Source organism: Gobio gobio (genome assembly GCF_949357685.1).
Source record: "Gobio gobio genome assembly, chromosome: 24".
Taxonomy (NCBI): domain Eukaryota; kingdom Metazoa; phylum Chordata; class Actinopteri; order Cypriniformes; family Gobionidae; genus Gobio; species Gobio gobio.
In genome coordinates, this window is record NC_137120.1 from 42,248,587 (window position 1) to 42,271,195 (window position 22,609).

General features: G+C 39.1%; 2 protein-coding genes across 2 annotated transcripts in view; one reads left to right on the plus strand and one right to left on the minus strand.

Annotated features, from left to right (window-relative positions):
* atrip (ATR interacting protein) overlaps positions 1-16,312 on the plus strand; it is a 22,475-nt gene extending 6,163 nt beyond the window's left edge. The window contains exons 3-14 of the mRNA XM_079808064.1: positions 730-788; positions 1,179-1,349; positions 4,054-4,160; positions 6,829-6,929; positions 7,058-7,129; positions 7,205-7,328; positions 9,245-9,820; positions 12,290-12,432; positions 12,519-12,610; positions 14,119-14,205; positions 14,296-14,548; positions 16,094-16,312. Of these exons, the coding sequence (XP_079664190.1) occupies positions 730-788; positions 1,179-1,349; positions 4,054-4,160; positions 6,829-6,929; positions 7,058-7,129; positions 7,205-7,328; positions 9,245-9,820; positions 12,290-12,432; positions 12,519-12,610; positions 14,119-14,205; positions 14,296-14,548; positions 16,094-16,167 (1,859 nt within the window). The 3' untranslated portion in view covers positions 16,168-16,312. The remainder of the gene's footprint in view (positions 1-729; positions 789-1,178; positions 1,350-4,053; positions 4,161-6,828; positions 6,930-7,057; positions 7,130-7,204; positions 7,329-9,244; positions 9,821-12,289; positions 12,433-12,518; positions 12,611-14,118; positions 14,206-14,295; positions 14,549-16,093) is intronic.
* The window catches only part of LOC307120889 (uncharacterized protein), a 678,898-nt gene that overhangs the window by 498,698 nt on the left and 157,591 nt on the right, over positions 1-22,609 (minus strand). The gene's annotated exons all lie outside the window — the stretch shown is intronic.

Consider the following 22,609-nt stretch of genomic DNA (forward strand, 5'->3'; position numbering starts at 1 on the left):
ACTGCTGTTATTAGCAAGCTAACGCTAACCTGTCCAGCTGGATAACGAGTAACCAGAAGAGCGACTCGAGGGACGGCTCGCTCCTCACTTCAGGACAAAAGTGGGGTTTTTGTAGAGATGTTTTAGTTTTAGGAGCTGAATCTCCACTGTGTTCCTCCTGTGTCGCGTCGCTTTTGCTGCAATTCACACACTTCTTCACTTTATTAATGGCGCTTTTCGACTGGTCTGGCTCAGTGTGCTTCAGCTCTGCTTTGTGCTCAACTGTGCTTTCTTTACACAGGCTTCTTGAAAGTTCTTGAATTTCAGACACATGGATTCAAGGCCTGGAAAGTGCTTGAAAACAAACACAGGTCCTTGAAAGTGCTTGAATTAAGCATAAACTACATTTTGTTAGAGTAGCGTGTGCTATTACAAACATTAGCCTTCATGCACAGCCAAAGCCAGAACTAAACCGCATTACAGGAGGAAGATATCTCAATATATTTCTGCTGTTCCATTAGCGCCGTCTACTGTCAAAAGCCCTATTCGGATGATAATTGTTTTTCGTGGGATCGTCAGTGATTTTATTGCCGCCCAAATCCAGAATGTCCGTGTTTTTCTCCCACCACCCGATTTTTTACCGATTCGTTGTTGCAGCCCTAAAACATACATGTTGATGTGATGTTTGGGTTAATCGAGAGACTGACCCGTGTGTGTGTGTGTGTGTGTGTGTGTGTGTGTGTGTCACAGCTGATGAAGATCAGAACTACAGGCAGCTAGAGGAGCAGCAGGCGCACCTCAAGAGAAGGGTGTGTTCTTCTACCCAGCATGCAGTTCGTTTGCTCAGTTTGCTCTTACACCAGTCGTGATGTTTCTCTCGTGTGTGTGTGTGTGTGTGCGTGCGTGTGTGTGTGCGTGTGTGTGTGCGTGTGTGTGTGTGTGTGTGTGTGCGTGTGTGCGTGCATGTGTGCGTGTGTGTGCGTGTGTGTGTGTGTGTGTGTGTGTGTGTGTGTGTGTGTGCGTGCATGTGTGCGTGTGTGTGCGTGTGTGCGTGTGTGCGTGTGTGTGTGTGTGCGTGTGCGTGCGTGTGTGCGCGTGTGTGCGCGTGTGTGCGTGTGTGTGCGTGTGCGTGTGTGTGTGTGTGTGTGTGTGTGTGTGTGTGTGTGTGTGTGTGTGTGTGTGTGTGTGTGTGTGTGCAGCTGAAGGAGGTGGAGGAGGAGATCCTGATGCGGAACGGAGAGATCCGGGTCCTGAGGGACTCCCTGAAGCTGGCCAATCAGGAGCAGGAGCAGCAGCGGCTGGCCCAGCGGGCGCTGGAGGCGGAGAGAGAGCGGGCACAGGGCGAGCGGGAGAGGGAGATGGCCAGGAAGGTACAGCAGCTCCACTGACCTCAGATCAGCTGAGGATGCTCAGATTGACCGTGTAATTTGCCTCCGTGATAGCTTAATTTATTTTAATAACACCTGTGCTTACTTCTCGGCCACCTCTTTAGATTGCTCACACATCAGACTTACTGACTAATGAACTATGAAGAAGAAGATGTCTCCTTCCTCTTCTGTCTTTATTTCTGTTCTCATCTCTGTGGGCAGTTGATGTTAAGTTATAATGACCGCGTTACATTGGGATGCAATATGTTATTCCATTTGGAAAGAGTTTTCATTTACGCTGCTATAGTTGCAGCTTGAAGTCGCGCTGGTATTAAAAAATATTTTGAAGGTATTAAAAAAGGTAGTAGAAGGTATTAAATTCAACTTAAGAAGTTCTGTATATACCCTGGGGATGCTCATATTAACCGTTAACCGATAGGATGAATTTTGACGATTAATATCAGTTAAACGGTTTAAAAGGTTTTTTTGGTAACACTTTACAATACATGAACTAATAATGAACTGCACTTATAAAGCATTTATTTATCTTTGTTAAAGCTACACTGTGTAACTTTTTTAGCTAAAAACACTTAGTTCTTTCAATAATATATGAGCTCATTAATGTATATTTACTTCTTTCAAGTAATAAAGTATTCTCTTAAGTTTATAATATGCCATTGTAAACACATACGGGTGAGGGTTCGAATGCCGGTCGCCATGTTGCCCCTCCATCTTGAAAGTACATTAGCCAAAGAGGGACATTCCCGTAAATTCAAGCTTGGCCTTTGGCGTTTTAACACTCGATGGCACCGTGTCGAATGTGGACGAGGTCGAACTGGAAGCCATGTTAATCTTGGACTAAATCAGCCACCGTAGGAGTTAAAACGAAATCGGAATTGAGAGGAACAGAAACTAATATTCTCTGGATGGTCATATACAAGTTCACCACTAGATGGGGGAAAATATCACACAGTGGAGCTTTAATGTTAATTTCAACATTTACTAATGCATTATTAAAATCTTGTTAACATTAGTTAATGCACCGTGAACTAATATATGAACAAAACGCTGGATTTTTATGAATTAACGATAACAAAGATGAACTAATGCTGATCAGAGGTGTTGTTCATGGTTAGTTCATGTTAACTAATGCATTAACTAATACAACCTTATTGTAAAGTGTTACCTTTTTTTTTTGCTGCATGGACACCACTTTTTTATAAGAAACAATATCGAGTCTATTATACACGAAAGAACAACACATATATCGGTGAGAACACTGGTTTTAACAGCACACACACACACACACACACACTGGGACTGCATTTGACTCCACATCATATTTTCCCAATGTTGATTCTTCTTCAATCGTAATGCAATGGACTGTGGCCTACATTAAACCTTTAAATAAAAGATTTACACAGTCATATACAATAAACGAGCTTGCACAGCGACAGGAAATACAAATTAAGGCAAAAAACCTGCCGACCTTACCAGAGCATGTCATACTATACTTGCAGCCATTAAAACACGTAATTAGTTTCAGTTTAAATATTATAATGTTATTTTACGTTGAAAAGTGAACAGGACACATAAGATAATGTCAGAAGACATGGGGGTCTTCAATAAGTTCAATAACACTTCAATAAGTTTAGTTTTGTTGAAAGCCTTTCTTTAAAGTGAATTTCGTTTTGTATAAATTGTATCTTAATTTTAATCTATGTTTAATCAACCAAATTTCCCGGATTTAATAGATAATAAGCAAATAGTATAGCCTATAACAGACAATAGCCACGTTTACATGCACACTTTTTTGTCATTCCGATTGAAAGATTCGGTGGATTGTTTACATGAGGCGTATCTAAACCCATCTGGTGTTCACATCTGCTGACTTTCAGTCGCGATCATTTTGTGACATGCGCAGTTTGTCTGCCGCATCATATTCGTAACGTTGCCCGTTATATTAACTGCGACATTCATGGATCAATAGTTCTGTGTTGGTCATTTCTATATTTATTTATTTTTCTGAGGGCGCACATGCAGTAGTTTAACCTAATTTATGTCCTATACAATGGCTATTTCAACAGCTGTGATGAATACGGAATCAAAATTAATTCAATTCATTTATTTTGAAAAACACAAAATTAACAATAAAATGCTCCCAAATTATTAATAAGAACAGGATATACGGTTAAACGTGCTCCGTATTACTAGTAACGTTAGATACATATTTCAGATGATTAAGGAAAGATACCATAATCACAGAGGTATAAATATTAACAAAAGTAATTCATGTAGACTGTGGGTAATGTTACTTAACAATTTGAAGCAGTTGTTGAACATTTTTATATATATAAAAAATATTTTATATATAACTTACGAGAAACAGAGAAAAATTTCGACACGTCCTCTCCAGCAGCTTGGATGTTCCCCGTTGCCATGGCAACTCTCAGCGTCCACCAGGACTTATACAGTTTTATAAAAGCTATTTATTGTTTGTTGTAAAGTGTAAGAATCAAAGCTCAGAAACGCTGCAGGTGTGTGAACATGTGCTGATGTGAATCAGGTTCTGTTGATCTGTGCTGAGGTTTGCACAGTAAAATAAACCTGTGGATAAAGTGTCTATTTAACGGCTCACACACACTCTTCAGTTGTATATTTATTTAATGCCAATTCAATATTATAATCTGATCTGATCTGATCTTAGGTGCAGTCTCTGCAGTCCGAGCTGCACTTTAAAGAGGCCGAGATCAACCAGATGAGGGGGAAGATCCAGGCGGAGCGAGGAGGAAAGCAGCCCGCCAACACACACACGTAAACACTGACCTGAGAGTGTGTGTGTGTGTGTGTGAGAGTGTGTGTGAGAGTGTGTGTGTGTGTGTGTGTGTGTGTGTGTGTGTGAGTGTGTGTGAGTGTGTGAGAGTGTGTGTGAGTGTGTGTGAGTGTGTGTGAGTGTGTGTGAGTGTGTGTGAGTGTGTGTGTGAGTGTGTGTGTGAGAGTGTGTGAGAGTGTGTGAGAGTGTGTGTGTGAGTGTGTGTGTGTGTGTGAGTGTGTGTGAGTGTGTGTGAGTGTGTGTGTGAGTGTGTGAGTGTGTGAGTGTGTGTGTGTGAGAGTGTGTGAGAGTGTGTGTGTGAGTGTGTGTGAGTGTGTGTGAGTGTGTGTGAGTGTGTGTGTGAGTGTGTGAGTGTGTGTGTGAGAGTGTGTGAGAGTGTGTGAGAGTGTGTGAGAGTGTGTGAGAGTGTGTGAGAGTGAGAGAGAGTGAGAGAGAGTGTGAGAGAGTGTGAGTGAGAGTGTGTGAGAGTGTGTGAGAGTGTGTGAGAGTGTGTGAGAGTGTGTGAGAGTGTGTGAGAGTGTGTGAGAGAGTGTGAGAGTGTGTGAGAGTGTGTGAGAGAGTGTGTGTGTGTGTGTGTGTGTGTGTGTGTGTGTGTGTGTGTGTGTGTGTGTGTGTGTGTGTGTGATATGACTTGTCTTTTTTTGGTGAAGTTGTGTTGTGTATATGAAATGTAATATTATTAATGATTTTCTCAAGGGGGGGGGGGGTTGAATTCAGACCTTTTTATCTTCTTCACTGTAACGAATGCACAAGTGAAAAGAAAGCTGCGGTTCAAAGCTTTCAAACAATACCATATGTCTAGTTTTGTGCTGCACAACTTATAGATTTGATTATGATTATGATGCTGCAATATTGGACCCAGCGGGGGGTCAGCGGGAGCAGAGCTGAAGGGGTTAAGATCAAGTCGTTTTTATTTACTAACATTAACCAAGGTTAATAATTGCTGTAAATAATATTGTTCATCTGTAGTTGGTGTAAATGAATGCATTAATGTGAGATCTTATTGTGAAGTGTTTTAACCTCTTAACTGTCACCCACCCCATAATCACAGAGGTATAAATATTAACAAAAGGAATTAAAGACTGTGGCTAATGTTGCTTAACGTCCTCTCCAGCAGCTTGAGTGTTCCCCGTTGCCATGGCAACTCTCGACGGACTTATACAGTTTTATAAAAGCTATTTATGATTGGTTGTAAAGTGTAAGAATCACCTCAGAAAATAAGCAGAGTATCTCAGCTCTCGATAGACACGTCAATCATGCTTCTAGACCAATCAGAGCCTGAGAACACGTTGAGGAGGCGGAGCCTTCTGTTTGAGTTCAATCAGTGCAGATGAGCAGGAGTTATTAGATCATTTGGACAGATTCATCGCTAACTTTTTTTAGAAGAGATATCAAGAAGATTATTTTCCCTCTGTTTACTGCCCCCTAGAGGAATCAGCAGAACTTTCTGAAGGGACATACACCAAACAGATTAAAAATGACAGATTCTCAACTAAAAAATATATTAAAAATATATCAAAATAGGACTTTTTTGTATGTGTTTATCCTAAAATTGTGAATAAATACAATATAATATATGCAATATCCCACCACTGTGTTAAAATCAAGAGTGTTTTCTGTAAAATGAGACCATTGTTATTAATTTACTCCACTGTATGTGGGCGCTCTTTTAAATTCACATATGCCTAATTCTATAAACTCTAAATATGCTGCAGAACTGAAGCGGTTCAGAATGTGTCCATAAACATTGAGCATTAATAAACATGATAAATGCTATTGTTCATGTGTGTTCCCATTAAAACTGGCTAAACATTTCAATAATAAGAGAATAATTATACATATATTAAATAAATTATTGTTGTATTTATTATCATCATTAAAAACAAGCTATTGTAATAATTTATTGTTGTTTTTAAATAATAATTATATTATTAAAGTTGATGTTTTTAATAATACAAATTAGCAGTAGTACTATTAAATAATATAACATTGTAATAATAATAAGTTATAGTAATACTTATTATTATATTGTATTTAATATTATGTCAAATAAGTCGTTATAGTAATTTTTTAAATATTTACTATCATTATTATAAGAATATGTAATAGTAATACTTTATTAATAATAATTGTTGTTTTTAATATGTGTTATTAGTAGTACTAGTATTAAACAATATAATAACAAAGTATATTTTTTTATAATAATGATTATTGTTATTATAAGTATTACTGTTAAATATTATATTACTTATTTATTATTAATATTAGTGATCATTGTTGTTGTTATTATTATAATTAATATAAATAAAGACATTTGTTATTACTTAAAGGAACTTTTGAGAAATAGTGGCGTGTTCCTCTAGAATGTGAGCTGTAAAGCGCTCTGGACTCTAATGTGTGTGTGTGTGTGTGTGTGTGTGTGTGTGTGTGTGTGTGTGTGTGTGTGTGTGTGTGTGTGTGTGTGTGTGTGTGTGTGTGTGTGTGTGTGTGTGTGTGTGTGTGTGTGTGTGTGTGTGTGTGTGTGTGTGTGTGTGTGTGTGTGTGTGTGTGTGTGTGTGTGTGTGTGTGTGTGTGTGTGTGTGTGTGTGTGTGTGTGTGTGTGTGTGTGTGTGTGTGTGTGTGTGTGTGTGTGTGTGTGTGTGTGGACAGTGTTGTGTCTCCTGTGAGTCGAGGGTTCATGACTAAGGAACTCTTCTCAGCCCAGTTCTCCAAGAAGACGTCTCCTCTCCAGAAAGGCCCTTTATTAGCGGGTGGGTCACACACACTCACACTATCACACACACACACACTCACACACTTCCTCCTGTGTTTGTGCTCATGTCCTGAGCATGGTGCATTGTGGGTCGATCTGAACATCACGCTTTCTAACTGTCATCAGATGAGAAACCAGCGGAGCGCTTCATCACAGGAGAGCCGGACACAAGCCGCACATCTGACCATCAACAGGAAGGTAAAGGCTGATCCCAGTGTGTGTGTGTGTGTGTGTGTGTTTCTCTGAGTGTGTGTGTGTGTGTGTGTCCTGTAGGCTGTGTGTTGCTGAACCTGCTGCTGCAGCCTCTGGATCCGAGCACTCTGGGTCTGTGTCACCTGCTGTCCATCAGTCCAGCTGCTCTACCGATCGTCCTATCACAGAGCAGCTTCATCAGCCCGTGAGTCACAGGCCCCGCCCACTGGGAGGAGCTGCCCATTGTGTCCTCAAATATACCCTAAACATCGGCTTTTGCTTGTTTGTTTTGGGGAATCATTGGCCCACGTTCACAATATGAGTCATAAGAATGGAAATTTCCAATGGAACTTTTGTCAACATCAAATATACTTTTCTTAGTCACATGATCAGAGATATTTACAGTTCATAAACCCTGTTATGCGGAACACTTCACATTCATTCCAGAGCTGTACAACATTCTTCTCAAATATGATCTGTTGTAGTTTATTATTAAACTAAATATTATAGAATATTGTGTTAATAACAATTATTATTATTGTGGAAGGTAGTATTAATTTTTACATCATGGCATGCATTATTATACCACATTATTATTATTATTAAAACAGTATCATTTGTTGTATATTATTTCTATTGTTAAATAAAACATTATAGTTTAATATATTAATAAAAATAATACATAGAATACAGAATATTGCGTAATGATTATTCATATCATTTAATAATTATATTGACAATTTAGAATTTTTAAAACGTCATTATTTAAAAAAAATTATTAAATATTACAAATTATTATTACTATTGCTATTAGTATAAATGTTTGCCCCATAACATGTTTTACATCATGACATTTGCTTTTTTATATTAAAACAGTTCTTAAAATATGATTTTTTTCTAATTTTTATTAAATTAAATATGATAGAATAATGTATTAATAATAATAATATATAGAATACAGAATATTGTGTAATGATTATTCGTATCATCATTAATAATAATATTATTTATATTATTGTTTTTTTACTAAATTAAATATTACAAATTATTATTATTATTGCTAATAGTATTAATTTTTGCACCATAACATGTTTTTTTAGCATTTTAAAAAACATAATTATTATAATGTATTTTAATGTTCATTATTAATGTAAACATTATAGAATATTGTGTTAATAACAATTATTATTGTTGTTAGTAGTGTTAATTTTTACATCAAGGGATGCATTATTATTATTATTATTATTACTACTATTATTATTAAAACAGTATTATTTGTTGCATATTATTATAATTATTATTGTTAAATAAAATATTATAGATTAATGTATTAATAATAATATATACAATATATAATATTGTGTAGTAATTATTCGTATCATTAATAATAATATTGAAAATTTAGAATTTTTAAAACATGTCATTATTAAAATGTTTTTACTAAATTCAATATGACTAATTATTATTATTATTGCTAATAGTATTAGTAGTATTAATTTTTGCACCATGACATGTTTTTTTAGCATTTTAATGGCTGTCAAAAGATTAATCGCATCCAAAATAAAAGTTTGTGTTTACATAATATATGTGTGTGTACTCTGTTAATTATTATTTATATATAAATACACACACATTCATGTATGTATTTAAGAAATATTTGCATGTATATACATTTATATTATCTGTAATATATATAAATATAAATGTTTTATATATAAAAATAATATTTTTTTCTTAAATATATACATGAATGTGTGTGTATTTATATATAAATAATAATTAACAGAGAACACACACATATATTATGTAAACACAAACTTTTATTTTGGATGCGATTAATCTTTTGACAGCAATCATTGTTGTTGTTAGTAGTATTAGTATTCATATTTACAAAATTACATTTGCTTTTTTTATATTAAAACGGTTCTTAAAATATGATTTGTTCAATTTTTTTATTAAATTGAATATGATTGAATAATGTATTATTCATAATAATACACTATTCATTTTTGAAAGTAGGAAAATCTGAAACCTGGAAAATTTGATGTATGATCAAATAATTTATTGCATCTTTAAATCTCCGTATGTAAAGTTTGTAATAGTTTTCCGGCTGTATTCCAGGGGCTCATTGGCGTCCTCCACAGAATCGCGATGGCTTCCTCATGCTCAGGCTGGATTCCAGCAGCTGCAGAGTCTGGCCATGTCCGCTCTGAGCGCCCTCGCCCTCACGCCCTCCTCAGGTGTGCCACCCCTCCTCAGCTGCCCGTCCGCCGGGCACCTCCTGCCCCTGCTGGGCTTCCACATCAGCTGCTTCTGCCAGTCTCTGGAGTCTGTGGGGCTCTCCGCTAAAGCCTCCCTCCACGGCTCCGGCTCGTCTGAGCTCAGCCTGGGCTCCGGTCTGGAGGAGTCCCTCAGTGGGCAGGAGGAGTTCGCCCTGGCGGCCATGACGGCTCTCTATCACACCCTGGGCCACAGCAGGGAGGCGCTGGGGGCGGTTCTGGGCCCGCCGGATGCAGAGATCCGGCCTCCGGGTGTGAAGAACCTCCTCAGTGGAGATCCTCCTCTCCTCAGCCGGCTCCTCCAGCTGGCCGATCCGGCCTTCCTCACCGCTGCGGTCCAGAGGGAGGAGCTGCTCCACTCCAGCCTCAGGACGCTCAGCAGACTGGCGGAGAACGCACAGGAGAACCAGCTCTACAGGTTTAGGACATGAGTCTACTAGGACACATGTATATTCTCAATATACCGTTCGGTACGGCATTCACGGTTCAATACGCGCTTGGTTTTGCATTTAATTTACAAATTCGATCATTTGCCTCCATCCCAATACTGAACAACGACATACATTCACATCACAGGTCAGTGGTGGAGTTATACTCACTGGACACTAGAGTTATTCACAATCACCAAAGCTCATTATTTGCATGAGTTTTAAAGCCTTGCCGGTTTCATTCGCGTGCGCGGTTTAACATGTGCTTTTCCGCGCGCGCGCACTAAACGCCTGTCAAACACGTGATTACTGGACTAAGTAGTCGTCTTACTGCGCTAATACTGTCAAATACACACAAGGTTAACATAAACACAGTCGGTTATGTCTAAAGTGAAAGTAAAATCGTGTGTGTGTGTGTATATTAGATGTGTGCAGGTCTTTAATTGACAGCGGCGCAGCCTATAGTGAACATGCCGTCCTTAAAGGGACAGTTCACCTCTAAAATGATGTCATTATTTACTCACTCTAATATTGCTCCAAACCTGTATTCATTTCTCCATGACAGAATTTTCATTTTTGAGTGAACTATCCCTTTTTAATGTTAATACAACAACAAAAGACAAAGAGAAAATCACTCTGCTCTTGACTGATAGAAGAATCAGTGTATATTTTATAGTGAAGTCTATGTAGTGTTTTATTTTAACATTCATTCATTCAATTTCATACTTAAATGCTGCTGTACAGCTCTGAGCTGCCAGTGTAAATATTTATATATATTTATTTTATATTATACAATACACTAGGAATGTGTACAAGGGTTTAAAGTCAAGTTTTAAGTTTAAGTAAGGTTTTACAAGTCTTTTAAGTAAAATAAAGAAAGGGTGTTGCAATAAAACAGTCTTTTTTCTCCTTAACCTCTTACTGTTCCTGTCGCCTAAGAATAGAATCGCAAAACACTGATGTGACATCAGAACCGAACCGAAAACCGTAGTTAAAACCGAGGTGTGTATTGAACCGTGGACTAACTGTATTGTTGCATCCCTAGTGTCTACATGAGTGTCATGTGCTCTCTGACTCTGCCTCTTAATTTACATGCAGAAATACTGTTGGTCCAATTCTCACCTTTAAAGCTGCACTATGTAAGTTTTCCGTGTGCTAGAGGTTGCGTGTTCAAAACAAAGGCGTAGTTTGATGACGTTTGAGTGCAGAATCTTGGGTCATGTGGTCTTCAGCTCACAGCCGCTGGGAAAGAATCGGGATAGGACTCCTCAGTATTAATAACATCTAGAGGAACCGTTCGCTGCAGAATCCTCTGCATAAACCACAGATCTCAGATCAGAGCTGACGCGGAGACCAGCAGAAACACCTGAAACATTCATTTCAGTCCACAAATCATAAACACTCACCGTGGATTTAATGTAGTAACACCCCATAGTGTTGAGGAAGAAATGGTCGAATGTTTTTTCTTTCTTTACATTATTCATGTCAGGGTTCGTACGACCTTCTGAGAGGGAAATTCAAGCACTTTTCCAGCACTTCAAAGCTCTAAATATTATCACATTTTAATATATTTTTATTGTGATGATTTATAAAACTAAAAGTTTAAAGTGCTGGCCACTTAATGGCAAAAAACCCCACTATAACCAGTAGGTGGCGGCATTGACATTTCCTCATCCATATGGAAAAAAGTAGGAAGTCACAAAGTCTCATGAAAAACTTTTCTTCAAATTGTGACGATGACACAGAAAACAAGAAAAGAGTTAGTTCAATTTGATACTGTAGAAGAACGATAGTACATTTAACAAGAGTGGAATATTCCAACCACATTCAGTCGCACCAGCAGGAAAAAAAGGTCAAAAATGGCACCACTTTGTGGCAGTCTGGAGCGCTGTCTACATCCCTTAATCCTACCCAATACCTAAACTTAACAACTACATCAGTAACTATTAATAAGCAGTAACCAGTAGTTAATTGAGGCAAAAGTTGTAGTTATATTTAAAGCTGCACTGTGTAAGATTTTCTTCAGTATAATACCCAAACACCTCTAGGCCAGTGTTATATATTTAGTTGAGTGCTCAATATCCCAAATGTTTCCCACTATTTGTAAACAGTGAGATGCTCTTTTACCAGAGGAACCGGGTAATAAAAGTCAAACGTCATCAAACTCCGCCTTTGTTTAGAACAGGCCACCTCTAGCGGATGGAAAACTTACATAGTGCAGCTTTAATAGTGAGAATTGGACCCCAAACTAAAGTGTTACTGAAAACAGAACAATCTGCTGTTTATCAAAATATTTAAAGTGTTTTTTATGTTGAATATCAGTGATTATAGTGAGAATATGGAGCTCATACCCGAGGGGAAACCTATGGTGTTTATTTTTAATAAAAAGTATATTTTATTATGATCCTCATTTACTTTTAATTTACCGATTAAACTGTGTTCTGATTGGTCGGCTGTAGACTGCAGGTTGTCATGACGAGTGGGGTGTTGTGCAGATGCCTGACCCCTGAGGCGTCCTTCAGGACCGCCCGTCTGTCTGTCAGATTACTGACCCTTCTCATCTATAATGAAGAGATGGCCGCCAAACTCTGCTCGCACCAATGTGAGTGTCTTTAGCATTGCTTTAAGAGTCCTTTTGTTGAGTTAACACACACACACACACACACACACGTCTCCCTCTTCCCGCAGGTCCATGCCCTTTCCTCAAAATATTCCAGTACATCACCTCTAGACCGGATAAATCCCCCTCAGGAGATGCCTGGAGTCGGTTTGAGCTTGAGGTGGATTATCTTCATCAAAATGAACAACATCTGATGATTCCTCACCTCATCTCATCCCAGATGTTCATGTGTTTCTTCCTTCAGTTTTTGAGGATCATTCCAGGACTTTTCTGCTCATAAAGTCAAAAATATGATTTTAAAAGTCCTCATTATTAGATAAAATGTCAAAAATAAGATTTTAAAAGTCCTCATTATTAGATAAAAATTCAAAAATATGATTTTTAAACTCCTCATTATTAAATAAAAAGTCATACATATGATTTTAAAAGTCCTCATTATTAGATACAAATTCAAAAATATGATTTTAAACTCCTCATTATTAGATAAAATGTCAAATGATTTTAAAAGTCCTCATTGTTAGATAAAAAGTCAAAAATATGATTTTAAAAGTTCTCATTATTAGATAAAATGTCAAAAATATGATTTTAAGTCCTCATTGTTAGATAAAATGTCATAAATATGATTTTAAAAGTCCTCATTATTAGATAAAAAGTCATAAATATGATTTTAAAACTCCTCATTATTAGATAAAATGTCAAATATGATTTTAAAAGTCCTCATTATTAGATAAAATGTCAAATATGATTTTAAAAGTCCTCATTATTAGATAAAATGTCAAAAATATGATTTTAAAAGTCCTCATTATTAGATAAAAAGTCCAAAATATGATTTTAAAAGTCATAATTATTAGATAAAAAGTCATAAATATGATTTTAAAAGTCATAATTATTAGATAAAAAGTCGTAAATATGACATGCTAAGTCATTGTGAGATGAACAGCTGAAATTAGGACTCACATTTCTGAGATAAAAATTCTAAATTTTGGATTTAAAGTAAAAAATTATGACTTAAAAATCTAAATTATGATATAAAGTCCTAATTATGAGCTGAAAAAGCTGAAATTAGTCTAAATTATGACCAAAACACACACCAAGACATTTTTTTAAATGCGCTTTTAATTTTTTGATTCACACTTATGATAATAATAATAATACTTACATTAGTTTTCATTGTGCAATATATTTTTTTACATGCATTTTTACATTTTGAAATCAGTTTTTACAACAGAAATTAATAAATCAAAAACTGACTTTATCTTTTGATCTAAAACTAAATGAATGTCCTGTCATCAGCTGGAGGAATAAAGAGGACTGGACTAAACACAGGGGCGGCACTTCCGCCTACATCACGTGACCTTTCTGGCGTGATTGCTCAACCCGTGGTGTGTCTCAGAGCAGCTCCAGATGAGCATTAGAGGTTAAAGTGTATAAATGTGTGTGTGTGTTGTAAATGTGGCGATGGTTTGTCTAGATCAGACTCTATTCCTCGTCTGTGATTGGTCAGAGCCTCTGAAACTGCAGTGATTTGGACCTTCAGCCGTTGGTTCCCATTGAAGTCCATTATGAGCAGAAAAATCCTGGAGTGATCCTCAAAAAACTGAAGGAAGAAACACATGAACATCTGGGATGAGGAGATCATCCTTTAATGAATCATTCCTCTGTCAACAGCTCATCCGGTTTTTAACCAAACTCTTCACACTGAAGGCCGAGACATGGGCCGCTTTTTGTGGCTCCGCCTGCCAGTGTGTTAATGAGGTTTGATTCTCACACACACTCTCTCTCTCACACACACACTCTCCACATCTGCTGGTCTGCAGAAGCTCAGTGGACATGTCCTGTGTCCAGGTGGTGCGGACGGTGATCGTGGTTCTGCACAGGCAGTGGCTGGACACCAAAGGGCGGGGCCATCCAGCTCTGAGGACCCCGGGCGGCCCCGGCCTGCAGGCGCTGAGGGAGGCTCTTCTGCTCCTCCATTGGCTGATGCTGAGAGACTCCGCCTTCTCTGAGCACTGCCTGGACGTCCTGCACCTGTACGATCAGGCCATCCCCGCCATCAGAGACACACTGCGGCTGATCCCAGATCTGTCTGAGAGTGAAGGTGCGTTCAGTCACACTCCTCTCCTTCACTGTCAAAATGGCCCACACAGGAAATTAAAGAGAAATACACAAAAACTTAGGGAAACTTTTGGTGATACAAATCAGCCGAACAATAGAGAACAGCAATGAAGAGGTTTTAAGTACACACACACACACTCTCACAGACTCTCACTCACACACACGCACACACACTCTCACAGACACTCACTCACACACAGGCACACTCACTCACTCTCTCTCTCACACACACACACACACACTCTCACACACACAGGCACACACACTCTCACACACACAGGCACACGCACACATTCAAACACATTCACAAACACACACTCATGTAAACTCACTCACTCACACACACACTCACAGATACTCATTCACTCACTCACACACTCACTCACTCACACACACACACACACACACACACACTCAGACACACACACACAGGCACACGCACACACTCAAACACATTCACAAACACACACTCATGTAAACACACTCAACCACACACTCTCTCACACACACAGACACACACACAGGCACACACACTCACACACAGGCACACGCACACACACACTCACGTAAACACACTCAACCACACTCTCTCTCTCACACACACACACTCAAACACACACTCACAGACACACACACACACTCTCTCTCTCTCTCTCTCTCTCTCTCTCTCCCACACACAAACACGCACTCACAGACACACGCACTCACAGACATACACACACTCACAGGTACACACACACTCACGTAAACACACACTCAAACACACACAACCACACACTCTCTCTCATACAGGCACACAAACTCAAACACACTCACTCACAAACACACACACACACACACACACACACACTCAAACACACACACACACACTCACACACACACACACACACACACACACAGATGAACTGGTGTGGCTGTATTGATATGATAATATTGAGCTGAAAGACTGGAATGGGTGTGTGTGTGTGTGTGTGTGTGTGTGTGTGTGTGTGTGTGTGTGTGTGTGTGTGTGTGTGTGTGTGTGCGTGCGTGTGTGTGCGTGCGTGCGTGCGTCCAAAATGTTCTCGTCTCTGCTCAGGTTTGAATGTAGTCAAATTAATGCAAAAACTGACACTCCAAATCAACAACAAAAACCTAAACCTTGACTAAAGTAATCTTTGAGAATGTCTCAGTATAAACACAAACCCACAACTTAATAGAAATCAGTGTGTGTGTGTGTGTGTGTGTGTGTGTGTGTGTGTGTGTGTGTGTGTGTGTGTGTGTGTGTGTGTGTGTGTGTGTGTGTGTGTGTGTGTGTGTGTGTGTGTGTGTGTGTAAACACTAGAGGTGTGTAAGGCACTGTATAGAGTTCTACAGGACTCCAGTGTGTGTACATCAGTGTGTGTGTGTACATCAGTTCTTCTTCTCTCACTCTTACACGCTTCGGTCACTTGAACCCGAGTGTGACCCATTAAGGAGGTTGTTGAGGATGTGTGTGTGTGTGTTAGCATTAGCTGATGCGGTGAATGCTACTGTTGTTTCTCTGCAGAGCTGGCTCTGGAGGAGATCTGCAGATCTGAAGCGGAGGATGTGGAGGACGTGGAGATGGAGACGGGCTCATGAGGATCAGTGTGTGTGTGTGTGTGTGTGTGTGTGTGTGTGTGTGTGTGTGTGTGTGTGTGTGTGTGTGTGTGTGTGTGTGTGTGTGTGTGTGTGTCTCGTGTCATGAGCACTGATGACCCGGATTAAAGAATTCATTCTAAATCACATGAGGTGCTTTAATTCTTTATCCATCACAGTTTATGTGAACAAGCAACACACATTATTTATACAGTCGTGTTTATAATCATAGAGATGAGGAGCTTCATGACATTTGGCACACTGATAGAGGACTGGCCCAATAGTCACCACACCAAATCTGGAGTCTCTAACTCAATCCCTCTAGCGCCTCCACCTGTCCAAAGTTTCACTCATGTTTATGCTAATAACTTTTGAACCATAAGGGATAGAGACACAATTCTCCATGCAAATTTTCCGGAAATCCTGCTTTTGTGAACTCGTCCTAGACAGTTCGTACGATTTGCACGAAAATTGAACCAGATCATCTTCAGGCGGTGCTGACAAAACGTTACGGAATTCAAGTTGATTTGTCAAATCGTTTTCGATAAACGCACAAACTAATTTTACGTAGCAGTTGCGAAAACACACTTAAGGCTGTATCTCCGCAACGCTTTATCTTATTCAAACCAAACTTTGTACATGTCATCACAAGCATGACCTGAGGCAACATGCAGTGTTTCAGCGCAGCGCCACCTACTGGTCCGGAGATACAACAAATGGCTATTTTTGCTTATAAGTTCTAATCCGTTTGTCCAAAAGTCATTGAAATCCAATTTTACCATATCGGCCATTTTTTCTGTTGGCCATTTTGAATGATGTGCTAAAGTGCTGTATTTTATGAACTCATGAACGGATTGTTATGAAACTCGGTATGGGTCTTCAACACGATGCCCTGAAGGAGCCTGAGAAGTTTTGAAACCGTGCCACCTATTGGAGAATTTGTTTTTCCAATGCTTATAACTTTGGTTGTGCTTGACTTATTTTCATGGCAGTAACTTTCTTTTGTCTCCTGAATCCTTGCCAAGATCAACGATACCAGACTTACCAGGTTTCGGCGTATGGTTTGTGCAGCGTTGTAATTTAGCGTTTATAAAACATCAGCTGATATCTTCAAAACCGCTAGTCTGATCGAGACGAAACCAGCGTCAGAAGTTCAGAAACATAGGTCGATAGCTAAACGCTAATGCCCAAATGTCAAAATATTGATAGTAAGGGGGAGTAAAATCCAATCAATGTCAGGTGTCAGTCATTTTTTACATGTTTTTCATATAAATGTCTATAACTCCAAAACAAAATGAGATATTTTCACCACAATTGACACACACGTTTGGGCTCACTCCGAGGACACATAAAAAGTGGTGTGATTGTGCCTCTTGGTGGCGCTATAATAGAACAAAACATGACATTGGCTCTATACAACTCAATGCTTTAATGTGGGGGTTTAACATTTTTGCTTCCCTCATTTCTTCAGTTGGTCTGCTGCTGCTTCTTCCTTGTTTGCTGCTGTTGCGCTTGGCCCCGGTATTGCTGCTTACAGCTATATTTATTTTGATTATTGCTGTTTTATGCAATTTTAATGTGTGAGTGTTAGTAAGAAGATGAAAAAATAGCTAAAACTAGATGTCAATCTGCGTATGTATTGGACATGGGTTATGCTGATCTTCAGTAAAGAGCTCTGTGTTTAACCAGAGAGCAGAAGCGATTCGGCTGGTTTTACAGAACCCGTTCGCTTCATTGACCAGCTTGCATTATCTCGTTTATTACACGGCTGATATATTGATTTGAGTTAAAATGATAATCTCTGTTGTATTTGTATATAATCCTTACATTTACGACAGGAAGAAAGCATAAGTACAAAACATTGGGCTAGCAGCAAGAGGAACACACTGATATACGTCCTCTGAGGTAAGAAACACCACAGCCGATGACTCAAACACAAAATGGCGGCCGCTTTACCTGCAGCTCAGGCTGGACACCTGTACATATTTCTATCCTGCAGGAACCAATCACAAACCGGCTTATCCACCTGACGCGCTATTGGCGGTTTAACCCGATGACGGATAGAGAAGCGATGGATCGTTGGTCTGATTGGTTGAAGGACTATCCAATTGCGTTCAGTCATTTGACGATGGCCGTTGATCACGCCTCTTGTGCAGCAGAAAATACAGAGCAGACTCCCAGACCAGTGTTCAATCTTAAAGCAAATTAAAAGAGTAGAGCGTGTCTGTATTTGCGCTCGTCAAATGATTCAATTTCCATCGTGTTTTCACTTTGGTGAATAATGTAGCCAATCACAGACATGTTTGTTGATCTCTTGAACGCAACGGCCAATCACAGGCGTCGAATCCACTCACCGCTCGAGTGTTTGTCCAGAGCTGAGTTCTGCACGTGTGCTAAACCTCTCGAGGTGTGGACGTTATGGAAATCAGAGCTTCAGTGTGTCGTCGCTTCACTGATTAATATAACGGAGTGTGTGAGATGCAGGGTTTCCGCGGGGTCTTAAAAAGTCTAGAATTTCAAAATCAAAATTTTAGGCCTTAAAAAGTCTTAAATTCACAGAAGTATTGAGCTCTAGGTCTTAAATCATTTTAAACAGGTCTTAATTTTCCTCCGTCCATGTAACGCTAGCTCTAATCTCATTGAAATGCTCCCACAGCGCTTTAGAATGTTTTTTTATTTTGTTTTTTAATTCTGGGTGTTGTAGTTCTTTCTTTCGCTAGTCCAACTATAGTTCGGTGTATTACGACTACAAATGAGACCAGCATGCATCTTATATTGCAGCCAATCAGCTGTGGTGTTATTGGCGCGAGTCTCTTTCGGATTGTACCACAGACACATCAAACGTATTTCATTCTTCAGCTAATATTCCTCCAGTTTTTTTGCATTTCCGCGATTACTAAATACAACGAAAAATCAACAATGCATTTTTTGAGATCCTGCATAATTCGTAATTTCACCGCAAAACAATGGCAAGAAACCAAAATAAACAAGATTTATGCATTTTGTTAATTCTATTGTCATGTGTGAGTATTGTGAATCTAACATAATACAGTAAATGTGCTACCTTAATTATGAAAAAAAAAAAACGTGCCAGTTTCTGGAAATTACCACCACAAATTTTGATCTCAAAAATCATCAAAAAAATATCCTGGTGGGATTGAGCTATGGGAAAGTGCAAGTTTATCGAATTGTTCAATTTGAATAAATAAATTTACTTTGCAAGTCATTTTGTGACTGCATTTTCTTTATAGGTCTTAAATTTCATTCATAATGGTCTTAAAAAGTCTTAAATTTGACTTGGTGAAACCCAGTGAATGAGTGACAGCGGTTAGTGATTATAAAGGGAACGCTCTGTGCACGGTCTATGCGATTATTAGAATAGGCCTTTCAGAATTTGAATAAACCGTTTGTTTTCCATTCTTGACGAGCGGACACATACACACTTCAATACACAGGCCCATCCGCATTAGAGTTCAGATTCTCTGCCCGAGCCCGACCTGACCCGCGGGACGATTTTTCCCGCCACTATCCTCGGGCCGGCCCTTGATCAAGCGTTTGTTTTTTAATCATTACTTTATTAGCCTAATTGGGTGTGCTGAAAGCTATGCCATAATCAGCAATAATGTATACATTTTTAGCAAAGTAAAAAACAAATGTGTAGAAAGTTGCAGAAGTCAGGATTAGAGTTGTGTTAAACTCGCAGCACATGCGGTGATGAAGCGCCACATTCTGAACAGAACCTCCATCATCACGCTTTGCTTCAATATTTCTGTCCGTTTAAAAGTGGCCACTTCAAGCTTTCTCTCCTCATATTTCTCATGTGTGTGAGGCTGAGTTTGGGTTTATTTATGAGACGTGTTCAAGAGCAATCGTGATCGCGCCGGCGCCTCATGTCACGATTATTGTCTGCTATATTCGCTTCTGATTTATTAAATCCAGCTGATTGGCTGATGAAACATTGATTAAAATTAAGACACAAAACCAAATTGACTTTAAAGAAAGACTTTCTACAAAACAAAACTCAATGAAGTGCTCAAAATCATCTCTGACCTTCTGTCTTCTGACATATCTTTGCCCTTTTTTCACAATCAATATAGCCCAGATGAAATTTTAAAATAACATTATTATATTTAAACATAAATATGAAACAAAATGCATTGTTTAATGGCTACAAAAAGTATATTCGGCTACAGTCCAGATAAATGTCGTGTGTGAGTGTGATTTGAGCGAGTGTTGTTTGACCGGTGAGGGTTCGATTATTGAGCTTTTCGCTCATCACAGGCTCGCTCTCGTCAGAACACACACGTGTTAAAAATGGTCAGGTTTAAATCGGGCTCATGATTACAGTTAATGTGTCAGGCCGGGCTCGGACACACACACGTCCTCGAGCAGGGTCAGGCTTGATTTTTTTTTTAGCCCAATCTAAGCTCTAATCCGCATATACCTGCGGGATTCAGTCGAAATTGTGACTGACAGGGATAAATATTTATGTATCAAAATCAGGCTCATATAAGTGTCAGGAAACACGATTGTCATTCTCTATGGATCACTGGATCTTTGGTAAGATGTAAGGAACACTATATCAAGCCCAACCTTTAGTTGAAACTGATAATCGTTTGTTTTACTGCTGTTTTCCCCTTAACTCCAGTCACACCACAGCTCTTCTGCCACTCCGTTGTAAATAATGCTCATTTACAATCATTTATATCACCAAAGGTGTTAGAAAAAACGGTGCATACAGCAAGAGAAGCTGTTATACCTTTTATTTAACGTTATTCGTGTATGACTTCCATAAGCAGCGCATCTGTAGGGGCTGCCATTGTTGTATCGCAGGCTATGTGACGTCAGAGCTTAACTGGGAGGACATCGATCGAGTACGAGTTCACTGGTTTGGCTCAAGCGGCTCCTCCCTCAGTTTCTCCTGAAGCCGATACGGAAGTGAGTTAAACTGCAGTTCATGGACTGGCCACTAGAGGCAGACTCCAGAAGGAGCAGAATCTCATTGAGCTCATGTTAAAATGGCCAACTTTACAGCAGAAGAACACATGTTTACAGTCTGGGACAAACTGTGCTTTTGGTCTGTACGGCTAATGTTGTCCTTCATGACGACTGTGAGGGGGGGAATGTTTTCATAACTCTTTCGTTTACATTATATAAAGCCTTAAAGTTCTGCATAATTAAGGGCGTGGCCACTTTGAGTGACAGGTGGATTGCCGTTTGTCTGCTGTCTGTTAGTCGTCACCTCAGCTCCGCCCACGTCCCGCCTCTTTGCCCATTTTCTGTTATCCAGAGCAGTGTTGGGGAAACGCATTACAAGTAACTTGAGTTGCGTAATAATATTACTTTTTCCAAGTAACTACTAAAATAACGCATTACTTTTCAAATTTACAACAAAATATCTGAGTTAGTTTTTCACATTTATTTGACAGACAGCTCTCCTGTCCTCATGTTGAGAGTCAGTGCAGAGGTGTGTGTGTGTGTGTGTGTGTGTGTGTGTGTGTGTGTGTGTGTGATGGGTAGGTTTAGGGGTAGGGGCAGTGTGTGTGTGTGTGTGTGTGAACATGATGGTTATTGTAGTTCTAGACTAAATGTGAGCATTTATTTATCTCACTTGCACAATAAAGATTCTGTCCTCCTCAAAATGAATAAAATCAGTCAAATGCAAAATCAGAATACTATGCAAACCTCCAATAATTAAATGTTAAATAAAACAACTATTTTTATGCATAATCTACCTTTATATTTAATTGACCAATTTCTTGCATTCAGTTAAACCATGAGCAAAAATTACTAGATTTTTTGTTTTTATTGGTAAAACGTTTTTCTCCTGCATCTCTTCTCCATTATCCAGAGCTGCGCCCTCTACTGTTCACGAGGGAATCTGCATCTTTACCTCAGCCTGGGGCTTATTATTTACATTTTGGTATGAAGAGGTCTTTACCGTTGCACAAAAATATGTTGCACTTTTTTGTTATAAACTAAAACAAGCCCAGCCCAGGTGAGAAAAAGTAACGCAACGCATTGCTTTTCTTAAAAAGTAACCAAGTAACTCAATTAGTTACTTTTAAGGGAGTAACACAATATTGTAATGCATTACTTTTCAAAGTAACTTTCCCCAACACTGTCCAGGAGTGACTCGACAAGATGGCGACGGCCGGCTCGACCGACTTTACTCTTCAGATCCTGTGGGTGACGTCACGGACACTACGGCCATATCATTCCACAGTCTATGATGGGAAGTCACGGGTTTGACTGCTGTTCCAGTGCACTTCCACTGGGAGAAGGTTGGACAAACACGGGCTGCCTGGAATCCAGTATAACACGTTAGTAAATCAATAGCGATGCTATTCATAGCGAATATTAGTAAATATCTCGCAGCTGAATCCGAGAGCTGCTTATTCAAATAAGTTAACCCTCTGGGGTTCATCGGGTCAAAAATGACCCG